The following is a 26,288-nucleotide window of genomic DNA, read 5'->3' on the forward strand; positions in this document are numbered from 1 at the left end:
ATGCCATGAGATCCATTAGGAAGACAACATCTATTGTTTCACGAAGCACGGAAGTACCAGGTCCTACCTCAAATACTTCTCATCAACAGTTTTGAGAGGCAGCCACGTGTTCCCACGCTTAGCTGAGGAAGTGAGGCTGAAGGAATTTCGGTACTTTCTCCATTACCCCATGACCTGCAGAGGTCAAAGACAGTCTCTGAACATTGGCCCATAAGGTGTTAAAGTTCATGTTCTCATCCACTGAACCCCACTCCAAGACAGAAAGCCACTTCTTGGCCTCTAGTTGTTGGTCCAGGAAGACCAGCTTGCCCTTGATCAACTATCCACAGAAGGCAGCTCAGTGGTTTATACTCAATTTCCATGTGATGAAGTGATGCCCCAGCTTCGATGCACAGGGGCCCCTCCCACCCCAGGGCTGGTCTTGTACCAGGCATTGAGTAAATAGGTCAAATCTCTTACAGGTTACATCTCCACAACTTCATCTCATCCTGGGCTGTCCCCTCATCAGTGCGGTAGTCAGTTCATTAAAACTCTGGGAGTTTAAATTGTCACAAGAGAAGGCGTTAAGATATGATCAATTAAGAGTTTAATAAGTGCTTTTGAAGTCATACATAAAAGTTACACTTGACATGCCACATGCTATCACAAGGACAGGTTCAAACAAATACTCCTCAACTGATCTTAGTAGTAAGCTTTATCTGTATAGTAAATTCACAGTTCAAGATGCTTTCCCACATATTTCCTTCTCTGGTCTTACTTGCAAGTACAGCACACATTTTCCTATTGTGCAGGAACTTTTTCTTATAAGGCACTGAGCCTTAGAATCAGTCACATGGCATAACAAATGCAGCCTCAGCTTCTGGATGGGAAAGCTCAAGTTCTACCCCTACCTCCAGGACTACCAAGTTTGCTCCTGTTTGCTTCTACAGAGTTTACAGGCAGCTCCCCATAGTATTACCTGGATGGCAAATTCAAGGTCTGACTCGAGGCAGCCCTTGTCCTTGCAGCTCCTACCAGCAGACCCACAGCTGCTTGGGAGTGAAATCAGCCACAGTAATAGTATGGCTTGTCACCACAGTCCTGGCCATCAGGACTACCAAAGAGCACACAAGCAGAAAGTCATGTGGCTACCTTCAGCATACATTTGTGCACTCACATAGTCTACCCTACAAAAGCACCCATGCGTCCAGTGCAGGTGAACACTTGGAACCACTTCTCAAAAAAGAGGAAAGAACTTCACTGGGCACCTTGTAGTGACATTCAGAAAAATCTGAAGTGCAGATCAGCAATTCTATTGTGGTCAAATTGGTTTATTTCTTCTCTGACCTGGACTGTTCTTCAGAAGACATTAGCCCACTGGAAAAATAAGAGTCCCGGGATTGTCACTATTATTCAAGAATATAAATGGTTTCAAGCTGGGCACAGTAATGCACACATGCAATCCCAGCTACTTGGGAGGCCAAAGCAGGAGGGTTGCAAATTCAAGGCCAGCCTGGACAACTTAGACCCTGTCTCAAAAAATAAAAGGAGCTGGGGATGCAGCTCATTCACAGAAAACCCCTGGGTTTACTCCCAGTAAAACACACATACACATACAGAGCACACAGAATATAAATGGCTTTGAATTAAAGATTCAAATAAAACAAAATTGCAAAAACCACTAACAGTATAAATTGCACTTCCTAGGCATAGCCTGATGCCTGTTTGTCCTCAGATCCTCTATAAACTCTCTGAGAAGGTAGCAGTGGGCCCTGCCCAGGGAACCCCTTGACCCCTGCACACAGGTGCTATAAGACCCTGGCTAGGGCAGGGGGTTGTCTATAGATCTCTTACCTTTTCTCCAGTTCTTTCATTCCACCAGCATTTTCATGTATCATAGAGAAATACTTGCTCATACTGTACTTTTTCTTATAGCAGTGGTATGATAAAAACCAGAGCAGCAAAGATTATTTTGCCACAGAGCCTCAGGATGGAATTCAGTGCTGATCCAAATTTCTGGATGCTTTTGAGACCTGGGATTGGTGAACATCTTTGGATTCAATGGTAAATCAGGTCACAGGTAGCCATCAATCAATATCTCTCTTCTCCTTTTCCCTCTCCCTCTCCACCTCCTCCCCATGCAAGCAGAAATCAAAGTCTGAGAAAAATTTTTTGGCTAAGAATTTAAAATGAGAAAGTACAACAAAGACAGTTAACAAAAACCATCTTTGTTAGATAAAAGAAAAAAATGGAGAAAATTTAATAGTTAAAGAAAACATGATCAAAGGATTATCTCCAACAGGGCATGTCTGAGATTTCACATGAAGAATGATACAAAATTCATGCCAATTTTATGAAGTATAATCATTTATTTAGGAGAATATATTAGTAGACAAGCCAATAATTTAGCTTAACTAGAAATTACAAAATACAATTAATATAGTAAATGAAAATTCTATATTGAAATTTTATATAAGATATTCTATGATTGATCGTTATATCAAAACCACAGTTTAAACAACTGTTTTCCTAAATTAGGCCAGTGATTAATTCTTGACACCTTGTAAGGTGGTAAAGATATACCATACTAGACAGCCTTAATGGAACAAATTATTTAACAAAATTGATTATACATTCGATAGTGCAAGTTACATTCTGTCATTGAGTGGGCCAAGTCTCTTTTCATATCAAGCAAAGGAACCAAAGTCCCTGCAACCAGCAGCTCCAAGGCATAGCACAGCACTCCCTGGCAGAGAATGCCATTCCACACAGGCCTCCTTTGGCGCTTTCCTCCTTGGATGAGGTACCTCGGGCTCTAGTGAGATCTGCCCATTTGTTCAGGAGATCCTCTTACCATCTCCATTCTCTTTATTATGGCCAACTAACTTAAACAGCATTCACTAAACTTCTCTATATTATCCACTGTCTCTTCCCCATGAAGCTCTAAAGCCCTAAAGTCCTAATATTCAAGGCCTCTTTTTTTGTGACAGGAAATGATTCCCCCATTTTAAGCCCTGCAAGTTGAATAGAACAGAAAGGGATCTCTTTGAGGTTTAAAAAAGTGAAATTTACTTGTATGGTACTCTAGAAATAAGATGGTTAAAGACTTGTCCTCGAAGATCTACTAACTTGCAATTTTAGGGTCCTGAGAAGATTTATTTTACCACCACGTTGCCTAGGCTGGCCTCGAACTTCTGGACTCAAGTAATCCTTCTGTCTCAGCCTCCTAAGTAGCTAGAATTACAGGCAAATGCTACTGCACACGGCAGTATTTATACTTACTCTAATTATAGCATTTAAAAAAAAATGCTAGTTAGGTTTCAGTAAGATGTTAAGTTCAACATCATGTCAAAGACAGGTGATACTTGCATGAAACTGGCAAAGATTTTCTAGCAAGTCCTAGACTTTGTAAGATGCTTTGAGTGATATTATTCACAAAAAGTACTTAAGAATAACCACAGCAGACTGTTAAAACCAAACACACTCCAGATGATGGAGAATGAATGGAAAAGGATGAAGAGCTCTAACTGCTGGAAGTCAAGTCCCTAAGTCCCAATGGATGAGGAGCAACCTCCACTCATAGCCTTGCTCCCCCAACACGAGTTTTAGCGCACAATTTTTTTTTTTTTTTTTTTTTTTTTTTGCAGTACTGGGGATCAAACTCAGGGCCTTGTGCTTGCGAGGCAAACACTCTACCAGCTGAGCTATCTCCCCAGCCCCTGGATCCAGGAATATCTAACCTTACTTCTTTTGACTATAGAGGACTACTGATATCCCTGGGCAGTAATGAGTTCTTGAAAGCTTCACCCAATGATGGTAGCAGCAAGGGCAAGGGATGGGATGTCCTATGAATTGGAGTGTAGAAGTCACTGAGCAGGTTCAAGGAGTTTGGATTTAGCTGAACACATTCCTGTCCCTAGCACAATCTAGAATAAGTTTCCTAACTATTCTTATTATTGGGGAATGTTGGGATTTGGCTGAAATGGCAACTTTTATTAACGGTGAGTGGTAATGACTTTTAGGTTTTGTCATGGCATATTTGCGTATTTTCTGATTTGGGTAGGAGTTAAAAATCAGTTCATTAGCCATTGATAGAGGAATATTCAATAGAAGAGGTTGAATAGGATCATTCTTCAGTAGTATCCAGCCTGGAAAGAGGAGAAAGAGATCTAGGTTACTTAACTGATTTAAAAGTTCAACAACAAATAGTCTTGGAACACAACTTAAATACCAGGATGCTAACAAACACCCCATCTTAAGAGATTCTCTTTTTCTTTTTTTTTTTTTTTTTTGCGGTACTGGGGATCGAACTCAGGGCCTTGTGCTTAGAGATTCTTAAATGCACTATATAATAAAGGATTATGTATCCTTAAGAAGTCTAAGTGTGGTTTCAACTGAAGATAAAGGGTTATGTCCTTCCTCAACAGTAACAATAAGATAGGTGGTGATGGAGGCTGTATTCTGTTCAAAAACCAACATGGTAAGTGGAGACAGGAGTTGAAAATACTCATTTATTATGCTGGGCACTGAAAGCAGGAAGCTGAAACCTATACAAAATTTGAAAATTGATAAACAAACTTGTTTCTAAAATTCAAAAATAGGAATCCATCCTACTGAAGCTAATGAAGTGCTGTGACCTCAAAGTGCAATCATACTTAATTATTGAAGTATGGTCTTCATCAACTTTAACCTATGATGTTTATCCACCCTTCAAAACTCAGACCACCTGTGAAGCTTTCTCTAGTTTATAAGCTTTTTTAAACTTTACTTTGTGAACTTGTGTTCCAAATCCGTCCGAACTCTAGTAAATTAATAAAATGAAATCCAAATATCTAATAAGTGAACTATTATGTACAGAAAAGCAATTTCAGAAAAATGTTTATAATTACAGTAAGTGAAGACTTATCAAAGCAATCATAAATATGAGATGACAGATGCCAGTTGCCCTGATCTTATCATTAAAAATTGTGTACAAGAAGCCAGGTGTGGTAGCACAGTCTATAATCTCAGCAACTCAGGAGGATGAAGCAATATGGTCTCAAGTTTGAGACTTGACTCAGTAATTTAGTGAGTAATTTTGTTTTGAAATAAAAAATAAAAAGGACTGGGGATGTGGCTCAATGATAAAGAATCCTAGGGTTCCATCCCCAGTACCATCCCCCCCCAAAAAATTTATACAAGTGTTACATCCCATAAATGTATACATTATGTCAGTTAAAAGTAAAAAAGATATTTTTAAAAAGACAAGTAAATACACAATATAGATTTAGTCATTTATTTAAAAGTAAACATGATTTGATAAAAAGAGGAGTAAAATCTCAGAAACCATAGTAGAGAAGCAGCAAAGAGGCAAAGAAAACCAAATTCACCTGGTCCCATCCAAAGTGAATCAAAAGAAAATAGGAGCAACAAATACATCAGTTAGTAGGATAAAGAATGGCAAGAAAGAGTTCAAAGTATCTGGGAAACCACTAATGACCATTTCTGTACCATGTAGCTCAGGCCCAAGTGAGGGCTCAGGAAAGGCCTTGACCAAAGTCTTAAGTCAATAACTGAGCCAAGAATCAAATCCACAAATTCTTGTTCCCAGCTAAAGGATTCTATATGTTATTGCTTCTCTAGATCTGTACAGAGAAAGACCTGACTGCCAAACACTTCTTGTGAATTCAAACCTACTTGGTACATTACACTGCACCGGGGAAAGCCTTCCTGGGGACAGGGCAAGACTGGGGAGCACAAACCTAGCCTGGCTTTCCATCTTGTTCAATAGGCTGAGAAATTCTACCCTAATCACGAAGATGCATATTAGACTAGGGGTCCACTGTCTCAGGAAAAGAGCAAAATAAGCAGATAATGACCAGAAACCCAAGCCTGTCTCCAACCACATTTCCACCCTTGGAAAGATAAAACAGTGAAAGCAGAAACCTCCTAAATTGCAAGTTATGTTTGATTCAATACATTTGCCACTATGAATTCCAAAGTCAAACTTTTTTATTAAAAAACTCAAAGTGAATCTGAATAACCCAGAAATTTTTAATTTATTCTTAAATAATGAAATGGAATTCAAAGTCTAAATGATGACTACAGGTCTGAAAGAGCAGGCCCTTCCTCCAGGAAAGGTGAGTGGGTAGGGAAATGAGGCTTACATGTGGTCACTCTTTTTCTAGAAATGATATAGGCCCAGAAGTTACCCCTATACATTTCTTAGACTCCTAGTGACCCACCCTCTCCTTTTTAAAACTGTGAGTAAGATGAGTTTTAATACTCTGGCAAGGTCTGAAGTAAGACAGGTAAGTTTAAACATTCTACTTTCAGAAACCCCTGAGCCTCTAGCTGGAGAAAAACAAGTACCAACAAAACAAAACAAAACAAAACAAAAAACATACCCCCCAATGTGGCCTACCATATGTATAGAAAGAAAACAAGGAGTTCCTACCTCACTCTTAACAGAGTTGGGTTTGAAATCTGTTCATCACTGTTCACTGGACCAATGCAGTCTGTGAACTACCAGACAAATCAACAGGGCCTTTCTCCTCAGCACAGCTTGGTATTTCTGAGAAAACCCAAATGATTTCAAATGTAACTGTTATCTCCACTTCCACAAAGCTGTGCTACTATAAGATGAGCCAATCCCCCTTTAAATTTCACACAAAACACAGATATAAATATAGCAACTGCCATTAAATACTTGAATCTTGCCTTTCTTTCATGCCCATTCTTCACTGGTGGTGTTGATATTTTCAATGCATCTCCTCAGCTGGCCAAGGGCTCCAAGGACACAGGTGCCTTTCCCCTTTCCATTCTAACTTTCCTTCCCACAGATTTTCTCCTTCACACCAGATATACACAAACTGCCTGGAGAAGGCAGATTTTACAAGGGCCTCTTGGCAAGCCCATCTCTATGATAACCAGTCACTAAAGTCAAACATTATCAAGTAGTTAACTATGGGGGAAAACACTCAAGCCTCAGAAAATATCCCTCACCAAAGCTGTTTTGCCTCCACTACTGTCTACCACAGAATGATCTCCACCATCCCCATGCTGAGTTCAGGCACATTCAAGAGGGAAACTGAAGCTGAAGAGGGAAGAACAATACCATAAGGATCAGAGGGTTAGACAGCTCAAGACTCTGCAAGCAAGTTCTACAGTGTTTTAAACTCTTAGATCAGAAACTGGCAAACTTGTTCTGTAAAAATGTTGGCCACGAGAGCCAGTTAATCTCTATCACAACTATTCAACTCTGCAATTTTAACAGGAAAGCAGGCAAAGACAATAAATCAAAAAGTGCATGTGGGTGTGTGCCAAGAACTTTATTTATAAAAACAAGTAGTTGGATTAGCAGGCTAAGTTCACTGAACCTGTCTGAGATTCTAAAAGTTTATGTAGAATCTTGATAGAATTAATTTATAAAACTAGAGAAGCTCCTAAGACAGGAGAAAAGAAGTTAAGATGGCCGTCACTGGGACAGGACCAGAACTGGCACCTCATGAGCAAAGGGGACTCACCTTGATAAGCACTGCTACCACCACACCCAGGAACGTGAACAACAGGAGCCCGAGTTTTCCTTTGTTGAACTGTTTCAGCATGAAAAATTTTGCCCAATCTACCTTTGATTGGCTGTTGGGAGGATACCTGAGTTTGTTAGCACCTTCTCTCTTCAAACTTTTTAATAAACAGGGACGATGATGAGAAAAAGTATCAAAACTATGTTTTCCATGATAAGCTCCCATCCCACTGGAACCTGAAGAGAGAGAGAACAGACACAACAGTTTCCACTGTAGGTGACCTGGGTTACTTCTCTGCCTCCACACAGATCCAGAAAACCCACATGCACTCCCTGCTGCCTGAATGCCCACATTGAACTTCTCTGCCTGCAATATGTTTCTTTTCAAGAAATCCTCCCCAACTTTGTCTCCAGCACAATCAACCTCCCTTTCAACCAGGATGCTTTCCAAGAGCAAGGCAAGGATTTGAAGCCTTTCTTGGGTTGCAGGGACCATGTAAAAAGTTTGAATGAATTTTCTATGATAAGTCTCACCTCAACCCTACTGTATTGAGTTCCATCAGTTCAGTTTCTAAAAAGGGAAAGGGAATTCACAGGGTCAGTTAACCTGCCTAAGGTCACGTGACTGCTGAGTGGCAAAGCCAGAATATGTCAGTCTGACTCTAGATGTTACACAAGCTCAACTCTTATCATCCCGATGAGGCTGTACTTACTTATCCAAGATCCCACTCACCCACTTGCTTCCTTCAAGTCCCTGGACAGTGACAAAGACTAGGGTGACAGGGTTATGCAGCTGGGTGAGAATAAGTGAAAAGCTCTGCCCTCTAAGAAGCCAGTTCTGTGAAAGTGTTTATTTTTTCTAACTTACTATACTATGTGTACCACAGACTGACAGGTACAAAGGGGAGAAGAATGTGCTGGGCAGGGAGAATGGCAGGTATATGGCATGGTGAACCATGAGGCAACCAAAGGACAAGGGGCAGTTTTTAGGGCCAGGATACAGGTGAAGTGGTAGCTAAAACTATAGGAAGAGATCATTCAGGAAGTAAGGATGGTTCACAAATAAGGCTCCAGGACCAAACCCTGAGAAACTCTAACATTGAGGAAGAGCAGAGGCCAAGAGGCCAGCCAAAGGCATGACCAAAGTAGGAAGGAACTGGAGGGAAATGTATGAAGAACTTAAGGAAGAAAAATGGGGTGAAAAGTACTTAAAAAAAACCAACACATGAAGAAAGTTACAAAGTATTTCTGATAGACATAAAACAGCTGTATGAAGCGATGGAACACTTTCCCCCTAAGACTCCATATTTTAAAGATATAAATTCTTCCCAATATAATTTGTTAGGATTAAAGCAATTTTAATCAAAATTCCAGGAAATTTCAAAGGTATTTTTTTTTTCTTTGAGTAGGAGGAGGTGGTAACTGATTTTAAAGTTCAACTCACTTAGGTAATAGGCAAGAGAACACTGAAAAATAATAACAAGGGATTTATTGAGCAGAATTGTTCCTGAGGAGTAAACTACAAGATCAGTTGCATATATGGGTTTTAGAGACAGGAAACTTGGGGTCAGTCCCTGGTTCTACTTTTTACTAGCTACTGATCTCTAAAATGCATAGACTCAACTCTATACTTGGCATATAATAAGCACATTTTATATGCTAGCTACAAAGCTAACTATAAAGCTACTGAAATTAAAACTGTGGAGTTGGTTCAGGGAAAGATAAGCAAGTAATTGTTTTTATTGAATATAGATGATAGAAGGATGATTATGACAAAGATGGTCCCAGCATCAGTTTACTCTTTGGAAAAAAAAAAAAATAAAGGTACATTCTTTCTCATGAAACATTCCAAAATTAAACACATGGTTACATGTAAAAAGAAAATTAGAGAATTTAAAGAAACTACATATGAATATCTATAATGCTGAAGTAGGGAAGACTTTTCTAAGCCATATTAGAAGTTGAAGTCTCACAGATTTGACTATATAAAAGTTTCAAATCACAGACAAAACTGACAGACAAAATACAATCTGGAAAGAAGTAACTTGTTACAGATATGACCTACAACTAATTTTCTTACTTACAAAAAAAGGTCATTTATGAATCAATAAGAGTGAACACAACAAAATATCACAGGACAGAAAAAGAAAATTCACAAGAATCTTTAGTTCCTCTCACTAATAATGAAAGGATGTATACTTTTTTGTCTAGCAATTTTGTAATGGAATAATCCAGTGTAAGTGGACATTCCTATACTATTCATGGAAATAGATAATACAACTCTGCAAGGATATATGGCAAGATGTGTCAAAAGCAACTCTAAAGAAAAAGCTAAGCTACATACCAGAAATTTTGGTGTTATACATATATTTAAGAGTTTATGGCTTAGAGGTTATTGCATATTTCCTTATAACACTCTGTGGTGTTTTGTTTGTTTAATTGCTTAGGCTTTTTGCCATTAAGCCTATGTTGCTTCTAGAATCAGAAGAAAAAAAGTATTTTACTTCAGAAAAAAAAAGATATAAACCCTTTTAACACAATGATTAAACTTCTAGACATATTTCCTAAAGAAATAATCAGAGATTGCACAAAGATATATTACAAAAAAATTATAATACCCAAAAATATAACTGTAGGAATTGGTAACAAATCTGACAGTAACAGTATGCAGTTACTACAATCATGACATGCAAGCATACTAACATGGGAAAAACTCACACTACTTGTCACATACAATAGGATACCACTTTGAGTGAAACAGTTAATCTATGTATACGTGCACATATATATGTAAGGCATATATCAGTTATCTTCATATAGTGGGCTTATGAATAATTTAAATTTTATTTTTTAGGCTCTTCTATTTCTTTTTCCAAGTTCTTTTAAAAAATCCATATTGCTTTTGCAATGCTGAGAAAGGTTTGTTTTGTTTTTAAAAGAGGGTATTACTGATGATACCACATCAATAATAGAGATAATAATAGAGATAGGAACTAAATCCAATCATTTAAAGGTACAAATGGGGCACTGGTAACATCATATGGAACAATGACAGAGATTTGCTGCAGTAGCACTCTGGGGGTCAGAATCCTGGGGTCAGGATGAGATGAGGCTCTTATAGACAACAGAGTCTAATCTTCTAAGAATTTGGGCTATAAACTATGTTTATTCCAGCCAAAATTGCAGGAGCCCTACTTGCTTCCATTCACCACTTCTCTCACATACACTCTATCAGGAAATTCTGCTGCTTGACTCCCAAAATATTCCTTCATGCACCCCTATCTCTCCTGCCACCACCCTCCCCAGTCTGGATATGGTAGTATCTACCTAATCTTTCCCCACCTTTCCCTCATCATGTATGCCATTATGTCAGGTACTGTGCTGCGTGCTGGTGATATCTTTACATCCCCTAGCACTCATGGGAGCAGGCCAGAGTTCCTTAGCCATGGAATAAGGTTTCCTTAACCAAGAACAGATATTTCTGCCAAATTGGCCATTCATCCCAGAGAGCAATTTATGCGATTACATTTAGAGAGAATAAATCAGGGACTTTCAAGATAGTTGCTTCTATAGTTTGCTCATTGTTGTGAGAATTTCTCCACATTGATTATTCTGTACTATTGCTACTATATAGCAGCCTAAGCCTACCACTTAGGTCCCAAATAAGAAATAAATAAGAAATAAAAAGGTGAGTCAATCATCTCAGGTAGGGAAGAGAGAGGCAGATCACATCCAAAGGGAATGACCAGGACCAGGCTGTATCCACAGCCCATTTTCTCTAGAACATAGGAGTCTCACTCTCTTTAAATGAAGGAATAGACAAGCACAGGCCACTTCTTCCCCAGAGAGAGCTGGGGAACCAATACAGGTAGTCACTGATTACACCTGAACTACTCTGAGTGGAAAACAAAGGGATATCAGAAAATCCTTTGAAGCTGCCTGTTCCCTGAATGTTTCTTTGACTACCTCATTGAGAGAGAAAGAGAGAGAGGTAGGGGAGGGGAGGAGAGATCTTACTAATTGAGATTGGGTCTTAGTCCTCATATCCCCTAAATATAGGAGTACAATAAAAAAGTAAAGCAATGAAATGAACAGTACCCACAACTGTAGCCAATGCTACTGAGGACAGAAAGTGGTGACAGGATAGATTCACCCTGGGATGGGAGGAATCAGGAAAACTACAGTTAACTGGGTGGCTGGGGAAGGCCTCTCAGAAGAGAACAATCATGCAGTGACCTACAGCAGTCAGCTCTTTTTTTTTTTTTCTTTTTAAAAAAAATTAAGTTAAATTTATTTTGGGACAACTGTCAATAGGCATGCAGTTGTAAGAAATAATAGAGATTTTATATGTTCCCAATTTACTCCAAAGGTAACATCTTGCAAAACTATGGTACAATACCACAACCAGGATATCAGCAGAGACGCAGTCAAGATTCACAGCATTTCCATCATCATATGGATGCCCAACTTTCTCTTTTAAGCCACCCCTACTTTTCTCCCACTAAACCCCTCTTTAGTCAGCAGTCAGCTCTTTTAACAGCCTGCACAAATGACTGTTGAAATGCAGTGCTTCTGAATTTACTATGAGCAGAAGAAAGTAATATTTACCCACTCCTCCAAAAGGCAGAGAATTGAGAGTGAAGTGCATGATGACATCATTGCCTGTCACACCACCACTGGATGTCTTGTCAATCATCCGTTTGATGAGCTAAGGAATAGACCAAAGGCATCCAGGTCAGTGACACCTGCACCTCAGGGAGCACTCAGAGCTCTTCATAGGTAGGACTGTGTGGAAGGGAAGCATATTCTTTACATGCCAGCAGGAGTTCTTGAGTTTAGGGACACCATGCCAAGTGAATAAAAACAAACTATGGTTAACTTAGCAAACATGATTGATATCTAACTTCTCAGACATATCAAGTATAGGTTAAGCATTCTAATCTGAAAAGTGGAAATGTGAAATACTCAAAAATCCCAAACATTTTAAGTGACAATATGACACTGCAAGTAGACAATTCCACCCCATGAAACTATTTCATACACAAAATTAATAAAAACCATACATAAATTATCTACAGGCTATGTGTATATGAAACATAAACAAATTCTGTGTTTAGACTTGGGTCCCATCCCTAAGATATCTCATTATGTATATGCAAATATTCCAAAATCTAAAAGAATGAATAGCATAAATCACTTCCAGTTCCCAGTATTTCAACTATACATTGCAGTAGGCAGCCCTGAACTTTCATGGAGCCTGTTCACTTGATCACCACATAGACTTATTTCTCTACAAAAGAGGAGCAAAAGGCTTTTATAAGGGATAGTTCAGATTATTTTCCATTTTTAAAAAATTATTTCTCTCTAAAATCTTTGGATTTCTAGAAATTGAAATCCGAAGTCTAAAAATCTCTGCTCTAAATTATGGCATACAATTAAAATGTATTAGTCTTTATGAAATGCAAGATATTCAAGATTTTAGGTTTAGCATCCTGTTTTTAAAGAAGTAAATGGTTGGCTGGCCTAAGATCCAAAAAGGGTCATGATATAATACTAGTGTCATTTCACCTGAGTGCTGACAAGACCTTGAGAGTTCTTCAGGGTAGATGTCAAATCTGGGCTGCAGTGAACTCAGGTGACCCAGTGCTGGGAAGTGCTCCCTACCCAGCCGTACCCTGGTCAGGAGACTTTAGGCTTCAGAGTTCCCACTCACCACATTATCTATCCACAGTCATTTTAAATGACAGACCACTGTTCTATGAAAAACTCAGTCTTTTCTGAGCTCTACATATCATCTCACTTCAAGTATTTATCGCTAATTATATCTCATTAGCATCATAAGCTTCAGAAGCTATCACAGAACAACTAACTGCTCCTTTACCAGCAGAACTATCCAGAAGACACCTGGCTCATGAACTCCTCAGACTGACTGGTTCCATTTTCCCCCTTTTTCTTTTCCCACTTCTTTGGAGAGTGCCCACAAAGTGGCCACTGTTTTTTAGCAGTAGCCCATTACCCAGAGACACAAATGAGTGAGCTATGCAGAAAGTGGCACAGATGCTAGACTGTATGAGTTCACCATTCTAACAGAAAAGTAATGTAATTTGAGAAACTGAAATTCAAAGTATCACAATTATTTATGATGGTGCCAAAGATCTTTGTCCTATGCAGCCGCATCTGAATGGCTATGAATGCCATTTTGATTACGAGGACAGGTTCTCATAGAGCAATGCCCTATGGATTCATGTCACAAAAGCACTGATTGCTAGTACTTACAAGTTTCCCAATTATACAGGTGTTTATGAGTCAAAAAGACTCGTGACACTCATCCCTGTGGACTCAGATCTGACTCCAGGGAACAAGGGAAGGATGCAGGGATAACCCCAGGGCCTCATCACCCAAAACAACAAGCTATGAATATAAACTCATTTGGTAGACTTTGGAAATATGACATGACAGTCATTCATGAGAGTGAGCTGTTTTCTATAAAGTTTGAGCTGTTTTCTATAAAGTTTACCTCGTTGTTATGAGAAAACACGTAGAGAGCCAGGGGCTTTTCACGTTCATTTATGAAATTTATGGCTTCATCTGCATTTTTCACAGGGACTATTGGAAGAACTGGTCCAAAAATTTCTTCTTGCATCACTCTGGTCTCAGGATCAACATCAGTAAGTATTGTTGGGGCTAAATAGAAAATAAAATGAAAATGAGACAAAAATGCAAAACTCTCACCTTACTTTTGTTTCACTGGGTCGCCTACCCATCCTCCACTCTCTCCCACCCAAGTCATATCTTTTGGGAAAAAAAAAGTCCTCTTATCAGGTGCCAGCCCTGGTTTTGTGACTGAACTATCCAATTAAGAATTTTCAAAGCAAGTGGACTAGGGATTCTTGTGCAAACCAAGAGGAAGATACATACCAAAATATATCTTATTCACATTTAACCATGTTCCAAGTCAGAGCATATTTAACCATAGGTTATATTTACATCTTTCTCTGAACTGGTCTTTCTGAAAACACTGATAGCTCCTCTTCATATTGCTTCTTCTTAATTAAAGTTCTTTCATGCATATTATTACAACTCTGTTAGATTAGGAAACCAAACTTAGAAGGTCAAGATTCCCTATTTTGTCTACAACGGGGAAGGTGCACAAGAAAGAAGAGCAAAATGGATGCTGAATAAGCTGTGCAATGTGCCAGCATTCATGCCAAGGTAAAGCCATCAATTAGGTATTCAAGAAGACCCTGTAAATAAACAGGATCAGTAACTAAGAGAAACATCTGAAAATAACAAGTTAGCTCTATTTCTTTATCCCTACTTTCTACTTGGTTCTTTTGGTAGCATGGCTGAGGTCAGCTCTTTGTAGCAGTACTCCTGGGGTATACAAGCTGCTTTCCCAAATTCACTACCCACATCTTCCTTGGGTCACAGAACCAATCTGGTTTGGGCCTCCCAACTCCTAAGCATAGTTGTATGCTCAGGTGCAATAACAGAGTTCCAGCTCAGGGGGACCTTTTAGTTAGACAAAGCAACTTATGATAGCCCCTTCTTCTTGCCAATTACTAGCTAGAAGTGGGCATAGCTGCTATAGAAAGGATGGAGAAGAAAAAGATGCATAAAGGGAATTTTAAGGATATCACTGAGTCAGTGAATTATCCAGTCCAAGAGAGACTAGGACAGCTTATTATAAAAGAATAACTTTCTCCTTATTACTTAAGTCCTTCAAGTTTTATTGTTTTAAGTTGGGTTTTTGTTGTTGTTGTTGTTGTTTTGATTTCTTGCAACATCCTAAAGGATAAGAAAGGTTAAGTAAAGCAATCTGGAGCAGATTCTTTGCCAACAATGTGTCATATTTCTATAATTGCTTTATATATTATTTTAGAAGAACATGTTTAAATTCAAAGTAATACATATTTATAGCAAAAAAAAAACCACAAGGAAAAAACAAATAATAAAGTTAAGCATTACAAATCAAAATATTATTTTTGCTTTTTTCAATGACATTGGGCTAGTTGTGGAATTTTGATGAAGCTATTTCTTTCTTTGTGCTGCTTTCCCATCCACGAATGCAAGATCATTGTAAAGTTCTATTCTGCTTCTCAGGGTCATTAGGGATTTTAAAAAACAGATAATATACATGTAATTATGAAAAAATTAGTGCAACACAAGTGGTATTAAACATGCATATGTTCATCCATTTAAAAATATTTCTTAAGAAAAGCAGTATACTAGAAAGCAGTATTTAATAGTTTAATAATGAAATACTATGCATAAATAATAATTTACTTAGGGTCAATAAGTAGGGTAAGTAAAAACTGCCAAGTTGTCATTTTCCCATAGAAAAAGGTAAGTTTCCATTACCTATGTAGCGTGTGGCTTCATCAGTCTCCCCACCAAAAGCTATCTTTTGTCCTTCAAGCAAACTTCGTATCCTCTTAAAATGACGAAGATTTATGATTCTTTCATAATCAGGAGACTCTTTTATGTTTTCTCCATAAAATTCCTATTGAAATTAAAAAAAGAGTATTTAATTGTCACAAACTCATTTTTCAATTTCTTTGAGTTCCATATCCACTTATGCCTGAAAATCAATCTGGTTTTATATCTTCACAGTAGTAGTAGTACAATAGCAATAAGTTTTAAGCTTTTTGGAAGGTCTAAGGTAAGAAATAAAACATACCCCCAACTGATCTATTATTTTCCATAGTTCTAGTAGGTTCCTAGGAAGTTTCTTGCAATCTACCATAGGGTGAATGTGGAAGCAGGTGTTGGAGAACAAGTCTTGCTCTATTTTGTTGACTTACGTCTTCTCTGGACTGGTATTTCTACCAGTCAGAGATGACAGTGAAACCATTCGAGGATCAAAATACAGCTTTAGGAAATACCAAGGTCAAAGAACCACAATAAATATACAATCAATATTTATTGGGTAAAACAAACCCAAAACTATTGAATTGCTGCATTATTTCAAAGCCTTGTGAGAGCTCCAGATTTAATCTCAAATCAAAATGAACATTATTCACTCATCCCCAACCACGAGCAACTCTCAAGTCTGAGTAGCAGAATCACGCTGGCAGCTTGCAGAAATGCATGTTCTTGGGTCCAAAGTCCAGGACTACCAACAGTGGGTTTCAGGGTTAACTGCATCACAAAATCACCTGAAGGATCCAGACCACCTGATCTTTGGAGGATAAGGACTGAAAACTTACTTTTAAACAGCTCTGAAGTGACTCTAATATGAAGCTCAGATGAGAACCAATGTGAAAATGTCTCAAAGGAAGACAAAGGGGCCCTATTCCTTTGAAACTGAATTTATCACCATACTCAACTGAGCAATTTGCCAATTCTGAAATATTTTCAATCTCATAGGTGTCTTTAATTACTCTTCTTCCATCCCACAGTCCCTGGTATCTGGCCAACTTTCATGTTCTCCTTGTCTGGGTCCATATTTCAGTCCCATTACTAATGTCCAATAACCACATTAAGACCTTAGCACCTTATCTTACCTCCCTCAACTTCCTGGTACATAATTTTCATTCTCTGATGCTTCATCCCTCTTTGGTGTTCTTGTTCCTTCCTTCTAGTGCTCAAGTAACAATTGTTCCAACAATTTCTTTCAGAAAGGGTGCACAGCAACCCTCTCCCACCACTGAACTCAGCAATATGGGTAAACCCATTCCATTCTACCAACTTAAATCCTACATTCCTACATTTCTTTCAAATCGTAGCTCAGGATACTACCATGAAACCTTCTTTGGTTCCCTCACTCAGAACTTTACTTTAAACATCCTATAAAATTGAAAACCACCTAAAGGGTACTCTATAAGTGGGTATTTGTTTAACTCACTCCCTCAAACAACTGGCCATCCAGGCCTTATACATATACAAAAACTGATATCTTTAATCAGCAAAGGCCAATATGCCAAAAGGTCTCTGATTATGCTACAAGGAATTGGTAATGTTCTTCAAACTACAGACAAAGAGCTTGGGTATGGTGGTACACGCCTGTAATCCCAGTGACTCTGGAGGTTGAGGCAGAAGGATTACAAATTCAAGGCCAGTCTCAACAGCTTAGCAAGATCCTATCTTGAAAATTTAAAAGGACTCAGGATATAGCTCAGTGGTAGAGAGCTTGCTTAGCAGGTGCAAGGCCCTGAGTTCAACTCCCAGTACCTCCCCCCCAAAAAATTACAGTTATTTACTTTTATTCTTTTTAAGAATATGCCACAATTAATCAACAAATCAAAGACAGTGGATTTACATCAACCTAACTTTTCTCCTATTGCCCGTTCTTATAAAAGGTACACAGAGCATTTTTAACTGGTTGATAAGTTCATTCAGGCATATATGCTTCTAGAAATTTCCTGGGAGGGATGGGGATGCTGCCTGCAAATAGTTCATTGATTCCTTATATTACTGAAATTGGTGGAATCAGATGTATTAAAACACAGACCTTCACGGTTTCCTTTATCTTCTGCACTATTTGATTCTGGAGGGAGGCTTCACAGAGAATGTAGTCAGGAGCAATGCAGGTTTGACCACAATTCATGTATTTTCCCCAGGTTATGCGTCTAGGAAAAAACCTAGATTAGCTATAAAATTCAAATTTTCATTTGTTACATACTTTGTGTTGTCTGAAAGTTTTCCAACCAAAATAGATTCAATATTTAGTTGGTAATATTTTTAAAACAAAACAAAAAACAAAATTCATCTCTAAATCAGTTGGCAGGAAGGTTTTCAAGTCAGTTCATGTGAAATAGTACTTGAAAAGCAGTAAAGTCACTGCCTGACTCAGGAAAGGAGAAAGAGCCTTCTTTTTTTTTTTTTTTATTGTATACAAATGGGATACATGTTGTTTCTCTATTTGTACATAGAGTCAAGGCATACCATTTGTGTAATCATACGTTTACATAGGGCAATGATGTTTGAGAAAGAGCCTTCTAACACCCCTTTCCTTCTCTTCTCCAGCCAAAAGGCTGTCCTGGATGAAAAGAGTTAGCTTAAGACTCTGTTGCTTTTGGCCGTGGCTATAGCTATTGCTGGCAAGATGTGCGGGCAGTAAAGCAGGACACAGTCAGTATCAACAACCACTTCCCTCTATGTGGAGCCCTTCCCACTGAAAAACCCTTCCTATGTATGGAGAGAGGCCATGACCTCAACATTCACTGACAGAGGTTCTCATGTTCTACTTATGAAGCCCACCTGGAACCCTGACCTGCCTCCCTACCTCCTTCTTGGCTCCCCATCTCTGAAAGGAAGAGAAAGCCACAACACCCAGAGCAGAGTTGGTTCTGTGTTTCAGGCACTTCCTGGTAGTAAACCCTCAAGAAGAGAACCTGAATCCTTTTATATTCTAGTTCTTGACTGCAAGATGCTATTCAAAGTTAACAGAGAATATTGGTTTCTGTCAAAAAAGGACCTCAGTTAAGACAACAACATAATACCTCTTCAACTGAGAATTTAAAGGTTTTGCTAGGTACACACAATACTTTGGATTATATACTTCCTGGATCTCTGGCTAAGAGAACAAAAAATTTCTCACCAGATTTATCTGTAATCTTGAGGAAAGAAAGAACTTTCCCAATATTCCTAAGGACATCTATACAATATCAGAACCCATGGCTCATCATTTCTGATAGTGGCATCAAAAGATAGTTTGTGAAAGACTTCTATTACTCTTCAGCACTTTGACCACAAAAACTTAATGACATATCTTGGAACCATAAGGCATGGGTTTCAAGTGCAAAGGATTACATTAATCTATTAGGAAAAGTCTCCATTGTGCTGAGAAAATCAGAAAACCAGACCCAGACTCACCTGCAGACAATGTCCAGGTCACAATCTTTATCAATGTAACATGGACTTTTCCCTCCCAGTTCAAGTGTCACTGGGGTCAGATGCTTGGCAGCAGCTTCCATGACAATTTTTCCAACTGCAGCATTTCCCGTATAGAGAATGTGGTCAAATCGCTGTTTCAGAAGCTCTGTGGTTTCCTCAACACCACCGTTAACAACAGCATACAGATCCTCAAAGAAAGAGAACCATAAACTCTTACATTGCCAAATTAATCCTATGGTCTAACATGTCAGCAATTTCTTCAACATTAACATGTAATATTCAGTAAAACCAGGAGACTGAGATAAATGCCTGTAAAGATGGAAGAGGAAAATGATGAGGACAAATTGAAGACATAGTGTCTGCTGGTGTCTGGGAACTTTGATCAACCTATGTGAAACTGACCCAGAAAGAACCATTTTTTTCTATATGAGCTTGCAATGAAGGCACAAACAAGAGCAAATGGTTGAATATAACCAGGGAAATGCATGAGAGAAAAGAAAGGTGTTGTGCAGAAGCTGAGGACTTGGGTGAGAAAGTGGTTACTATCAATGATCACACGACAGGTCCCAGGTGCTTGGTTTAATCTATATATTCTCTCTATATACAAAGCAGAACAGGGCTTAGTCCAAGAAAGAAACCAAGTTCATTTCTGCTGAATGAATGATATATATAGCATGGGACTGAGAATGCTCACTTTTGAAGTACATTCGGACTGATTCTGGGCTCTGGCACTCACTAATGCAAGCTACTGGATATCTCTGAGCCTCAGTCTTCTTATCTGTTAGTGGGAGAATTCACATAGTTTCTGTGAACTGAACCTTTAGATGCACTGTGCTATTATTAGCAGCTACTCTAAAAGAAAGACTACTTTGGATAATAGCATGAAAAACAACTGTGAACAAATGGCAAAGAAGGAAGACAGAGGGAAATATTGAAAAGATTCTGAGTCCTGAGTGTGAAGCAAAAGCTGGCTTATGGATCTCCTTCTCTTTGAAAGGCTAATTAGTTCTCATTCACTTCATGTTTCAACTGCACAACACTTTCAAATTTTAATTTTTCTGTGGCTTCATATCCACAGCATACGTGATGGACTCCATAATAAGCTAACTGCAGATTAAGGCCTATTTCCCTCCCTGCCTGGACAGAGTCAACTACTGTTTAATTTACCCCTGATGAGGGAAAAAGCAGGACCTTAATCTTCCATCTTTTGGTTCCATGTCCTACTCAATTCATGATATCTCACTATCTTCCATTTCATCCTTCTGGATTGGATAACCACAGCTATTAGAACAAAATTGTTCTGTGGGCTGTCATGATAAGACAACAAAGAAAACAATGTTATTCCAAGAGCCAGAGAAGGTCTCAAGGTCATTATAAATTAATATGTACACTACAGGCAGTATATTTTAAAGTTGCCTTGCTGTTGAAAGCTAAATGAATTCCACAGCAATTTCATGTGGAACTCAACAGTCCCAAATTTGTCACAATCTTCCTCCCTAGAAGAGCATGAGAAACTCTGACTCAGACAGAGGGATAAATCACCCAACGGCCATGGAGATAATTTTCTTTATTCAGACTTTGACACTTTCAATGCCAGCACTTTAACTCAGAGTGAGAATTTACTTTCTGTAGTTTTCATACAAGTGTGCCCTTTTGAAAAGCAGAAGTACTCTTATATAATAATACAGCATTATATTCTTTTAGAACAAAACAGATTATCAGTGACAAAAATAAACTAGCATCCAGCACAGTGCTAGCCCCTCATTAAGTAATTCATTAAAAATCATGTGGGTACAAATAAGGATTAATCCAAAACATCATATTGTAGAAGAATATGTGTAAATAGCATGGGTGTTTATGAAGCCACAGGCCTAAATATATTGTGTACCCACAATAGACAGGTTATTCCATAGTGTAATTTGGAACTTATCTTCTTTTATAAGGTAAGCCAATTGTTGAAGGCTTAAGGAAACTGCAAACAATTCCCGAGCTAGCAAAGACATATGGGAAAATCAAATGTGTACCTTCCAATATGAACAGATGTGTTGAAATAGTTCAAGATATTCTTACCTGATCTAAATACTGAGGGAGGAGCTTAGCCAAGATCTTGGATGTATTTTCACTTAGTTCAGAAGGCTTGATAATCACAGCATTTCCTAAACAAAATAAAAAATCAGAACAGTAATATCAAATACTTCAGTCATTTTTATGGCTACCCAAATAATGTTCATGTAGGGGTTACAGGTTAGGTATTCCAATTATTTTGCAGTGTTTTAAATCTGGTCTTCATCAAGGAACATCAGAGCTTGTCTCACTTCCTCTTCCTTTTCATTTTCTCCTTCTTTACTGTTAACTCCTTAATTCATATATCTCTAGCCTTTCCCACTCCTCCAGCTATCATTTTTCTCCCAATTCTGCTCATGGATTCTACTCTCTACCCTGGAAGTAATGAGCAAACAGGCTATGTCAACATAAAGTTGTCAATCTGGATTCTCCAAAGTAAGAAATCAATCTCTTGGCATTTGGTATACACCCCAAGCTAGTATTACTCTCAGAGCCTTTATCTGAATAAAGAAAACTGGTCAGACAGAATCAAATGGTACATTCAAGGCCAGAGTCAGCAAATGAAATCACATTAAATATGAATGCCTGACCCCAAACTTCTGTGCCTATTGACTCATTAGATGCCTTTCAGTTTCACAGGTTCATTTCCCAGTTACTCCAGTCATTCAAATCTTGTCAGCAGCTCATTTAAAAATATGTATTTATGAATTCTCATTACACTTCTGGTATAAACCAAGACAAACCACCAAAGTAAATGTACTTAATAAGCCATGATCCGTACTTTACAACCAATGTGAGAGAATAATCCCATCTAATAAGGTATAGAGAACATAAGCTGACACCAGACCTGCAGCAATGGCTCCCACCAGCGGCTGCATGGTGAGAACGAAGGGGTAGTTCCAAGCTCCAATAATCAGTATGACTCCCAGAGGCTCTGGTTGAATATAGGCCTCATCCAGCATAGTGAACAAGTTCTTCTTAACTGGTTTAGCAGTAACCCATTCATGAAGATTCCCCAGCATAAGATCAATTTCCCCGAGGACAGTAATGACTTCCTGACTGTATGCATTGAATTCACTCTGTTAGAAGAAAATCAAAGTTAACCTGGCACAATGAGTGCAACAGACTTGCACGTGAACCTCAAAAGCCCCAGTCTAGGTACATCTATAGTGACAACAAATGTGTTACCACACTAGCTGGTTTGCCATCCAGATTTCTTTTGATGCTCCAAGTCCTCTATTAGAACTTATTAACTTCCTCTCTAATATATTCAATGCTTTTAAATCCTCCTCTGTTAATCTAAGTCCTTTAAAACTAGGTTTAAATATTATCTCTCTCCAGGAGACCTTCCTGATTAATAATGCCCTGCCTTGATCACATTTTATCTATCACAGTAGTTATGGTTTTGACCTGAATCTTAATATTTCACCTTTAACAGACTGGTTTATAACTATACACACATTTTACCTGTGTATGTTCTGTTTCCCAGCTAAGTTTAAAGCTCTTAAGAGATGGGAACTTATTGTATTTCTTCAGTAATCATGTACTTACACACACACACACAAATATTTGGTGCTTATAGAATGAATAAATGATTCACAGCTGTTCTTAATTACCCCACCTTGTTTATTTAATATCACAGTCCCTCTCCCCCATAAGTACTCCAAAGGAAATTTTATAGTTACTACTGTTACTACTCCTTGAAATAATCTTTGATGGAGAAAGGAAGAATCATAAACCCAGAAGAAGGCCTTGCTATGCCTAGAATGTACATAAAAAGAAAAAACAAGGGGAAAGTGATATTAGAAAACACGGTAATATATTTATACCCTAAATACTACTTAAAACTTTGTTACACAAAGTGTGCTTCCAAAAGAGGCAGCAGGGAATCACAGGAGACCTCTTTAGAAACTTGGGATCTCAGACCTCATCCCAGATCTACTGAGTAATAATTTGTGTTGTAACAAGATCCCCAGGTGAGACCATCAGTGCAGAATTTAAGGAGCACTACTCTAATAATGTACAAAGAAATGAAGAAAAATCTGAGTGCAAAAACGATATCCCCCCAAAACCACTGTCTACAAAAGAAACCATAAACAAGGTTAGAAGTCAAGATTAGACCTGGAGAAAAATATCTGCTATAAGTCAGGCTAAAAAACTACAGATGTCCAGAATATACAAAAAGTTCCTACGAATCATAAGGAAAAGGACCACAAATGCAACAGAAAAATGGGCAAGAATATAAAAAGAAATTCTCAGAAGAGGAACTATGGAGGTCAGGAAACGCATGCACTTTCAGTATATCTGCAGATACAACAAGGGCTGGCTCTAAGCAAGACTGGAGGTTTGGGAGAATCGGAAAATCGACATGAAATTTTTTCTTTATTTGTACTCCTGGAACGAATACTCCCACAGTGCTTGCATAATCAGAAAAGCAAAAGTTCGGGCGGAAATTGGTTCCGGAGTACGGCTTCGCGAGACTGTCATCCCGGCCCCTCCCTCCGCGCACTTACCTTGCACAGGTCCGCGGCGATGGCCTCCAGGATGTCCTTCTCGCACTCCTGCACCATCCTCCGCAGGGCCTCGAGCTGCTGCAGCCGGAACCGCAGGGGTCGCGACCGGCCGGACCGGAAAGCCTGTCGAAGCTGCTGGACTTGGCTCTCCATGGTCTGGTCCTGAAGAAAAAAGGCAAGCTCCCGGGGCGCTGGGGCGTGGCGAACCGGATGGAGGCTGGGGCTAGCGGGCACTGTTCCTCCTCTCAGGCGTTCTCCGGGTTAGACCCCCACCGCTGACCCCAGGCCGCCCCTTACCTGTCCCACTAAGTGCTAGATCCCCCGCGGCCTCACCGCCGGCCAAGTCCAACTGCCCCACAGAAGCTCAGCAAGGCTAAGCTCAACCCCGAGCCCCGTGCCTATTGGTCTTGGCGGCCCACGTGACCGCGCGGCCCCCGCCCGCTCCCTGGCTCTGACCACAAGCCCGGCAGGGGGGCCTTCGGGTGCAGAGGTGAGTAAAGAGGATGGCCTGGCGGGGAAAGGAACCCATGGGTGGTTCCAGAAAAAGGGAAGAGTACTCTTCGAGAATGAGCTGAGTTTCAGAGGACGAGCAGCTGAGGAGAGCCGGACATCGGGCAGGAAGTACCCAGACGCCCAGAGAATGCGGCCCACACACCGAGACGCCCTGGAAAGCGGGTTTCCTTCCTCCTGCATTATGTGGCTCTTCAGATGTGGCTGAATTAACAGAATCAGGAGGCCTGGGGCTGCCAGACGCGCTGGGATTAGGTGGGCAGGGCCTCGGCGCGGGGTGGGAGGGTGGGTGCCCGAAACCAGCCCAGCCCCGCGTCAGAAACAAGCCACCAGCCCCCGAGGCCACAAGGAAGAGGAAGGACCTGCCCTTACCCCTTCTTATCTCCAGTTGCCCCCAGCTCTAGCCTGCCCTTCACGAATTAGCTGCCACGACTTGACAGCGTCGCAGATGGAGCTCAGAAATTCCTTCGAGGGCAGGAAGTCAGGTCTTCATCTCCTGTATTGCTAGCACAGGGATCATTTCCAGAAATATACTTAATGAACATTATTGTCTCCCAGGCTTTTTTGTTTTGTTTTGCTGGGGGACGGCCGTGGGGATGGAACCCAGGGCCAGCACTTGACCACTGAACCGCATCCCTAACTTCCCTCCCTTTCTTGGCTGCATATCATCCCGGTTTGCTGCTCACCTTTAGAGCACAACTCCGCCGAATGGGGAACCCACGCTATTCAGGTTTTCCTTCCCAGTTAGTTTTTGCAGATCCAAAAGGAGAGCTTAGTTCTCATTCTTGTCCTACTCAGCAACATTTGGCACAGTTGGTCATTCTCATTTCTAGAAAAAGTTGGTTTGGTTTTTGTTTTGTTTTTTGTTTTTGTTTTCATCCCCCACCCCCACCCCCCACACTCTTCTGGTTTTTGTTTAGACCACTGGAGTCCTCTAGGTTTTTCTTTGCTGGATCTTTCTCCCCTTTCTGTTCTCTTTAAATGTTCAAGTGCCGTTGGGACTCGGTCCTTGGTCCTCTTTTCCCAGTCACTATGAATATCGGTCAGAGAAGGCTCTAATCCCAACCTTTCCTCTGAATTCCAAAGGGTATATTCAACCACATTCTATTCATCTCCATTTGAATTTGTAATAGGAGTCTTAACTTTAAATCAAACTCTTTATTCTTCTCCACCAAATATAATGTATGCATCTGCCAGTGTTCCCTGTCTCAATAAATGATACTGTCCTTTGTCCGGTTTACTCAAACTGAAGTCCTTGACTGTTCTCTTTGACTGTCTTTAAAATATATATTAAATCTAACCACTTCTACCCTAGTTTAAACAGTAATCATTTTTCACCTGAACTATGTATGGCAAGAGCCTCCTAATGGTCTCCCTGCTTCTGCTTTTGCCTCTTTGGAGGTAGTTTATCTATTATTTCTCAGTTCTACACTTGCCTTTTTATAGACTGTACTGCAGGGACACAGAATGCGTAGACATTTTGTAGGTTCTGGTGCCACCTGGCTTATTCCTGACTCTAGGAGTTCCTTCCTTGGTCAAAGTGACACCTTTCTAGTAGACAGAGGCCTCCTTTTCTCTATCAGACCCAATCACCTCTTCCACATTAATTGCCTGTCTTTAATTTTGACTTTAGCACAGGAGCTGGTTCAGCCCTCTGGGTTCCAGCCAGGGGTATTTGTAGAAGCTTTTGATCTCTGGTACCACCCCATTCTTTGTTTTGACATCTGTTACTCTTAAAATTCACCCATTATGAAATAATAGATTGTTTTCTACTTTGTGACTAGTCTCTGACTGATGGACTTTGCTATAGCCTACTTCTTCACCTAGCTGTTGTTGATCCTTTAGAAGGCACCCTGACTTTATTAGTCCCCTGCTCAAAA

The 26,288-nt window shown here is 39.6% G+C and overlaps 1 protein-coding gene and 1 long non-coding RNA gene across 3 annotated transcripts; one reads left to right on the forward strand and one right to left on the reverse strand.

Annotated features, from left to right (window-relative positions):
• Nucleotides 1–557: 557 nt before the first annotated feature.
• Aldh3a2 (aldehyde dehydrogenase 3 family member A2) lies at nucleotides 558–24,263 on the reverse strand. Of its 2 annotated transcripts, XM_047544068.1 has the most exons (11): nucleotides 23,899–24,263; nucleotides 22,233–22,464; nucleotides 21,392–21,477; nucleotides 19,301–19,509; nucleotides 17,937–18,054; nucleotides 15,845–15,986; nucleotides 14,001–14,167; nucleotides 12,092–12,191; nucleotides 7,485–7,720; nucleotides 6,416–6,532; nucleotides 558–4,127 (listed from the first exon to the last, which is right to left on the reverse strand). In XM_047544068.1, exons 1-10 carry the CDS (start codon nucleotides 24,049–24,051, stop codon nucleotides 6,452–6,454), a joined length of 1,524 nt encoding a protein of 507 aa, XP_047400024.1. In that variant the 5' UTR covers nucleotides 24,052–24,263; the 3' UTR covers nucleotides 558–4,127; nucleotides 6,416–6,451. The 2 variants fall into 2 exon arrangements, with proteins under 2 accessions (XP_047400024.1, XP_047400025.1); XM_047544069.1 differs by lacking the exon at nucleotides 6,416–6,532 and having other exon boundaries at nucleotides 2,130–4,127.
• On the forward strand, nucleotides 23,898–25,646 carry LOC124979619 (uncharacterized). The gene is made up of 2 exons (XR_007107654.1): nucleotides 23,898–24,663; nucleotides 24,797–25,646. It is a non-coding gene; the product is annotated as an uncharacterized LOC124979619 (long non-coding RNA).
• Nucleotides 25,647–26,288: the final 642 nt, after the last annotated feature.

This window comes from Sciurus carolinensis, chromosome 3 (assembly GCF_902686445.1).
Source record: "Sciurus carolinensis chromosome 3, mSciCar1.2, whole genome shotgun sequence".
Lineage (NCBI taxonomy): Eukaryota > Metazoa > Chordata > Mammalia > Rodentia > Sciuridae > Sciurus > Sciurus carolinensis.

Excerpts from the sequence above, each read along its gene's own strand:
- Aldh3a2 (XM_047544068.1), bottom strand. The coding sequence starts at position 24,051 with ATGGAGAGCCAAGTCCAGCAGCTTCGACAGGCTTTCCGGTCCGGCCGG. Across the intron at positions 18,055-19,300 it reads GACCTGGACATTGTCTGCAG|ACGCATAACCTGGGGAAAAT; the intron begins GTGAGTCTGGGT and ends GTTTTTTCCTAG. Across the intron at positions 12,192-14,000 it reads TGTTTTCTCATAACAACGAG|CTCATCAAACGGATGATTGA; the intron begins GTAAACTTTATA and ends TCTATTCCTTAG.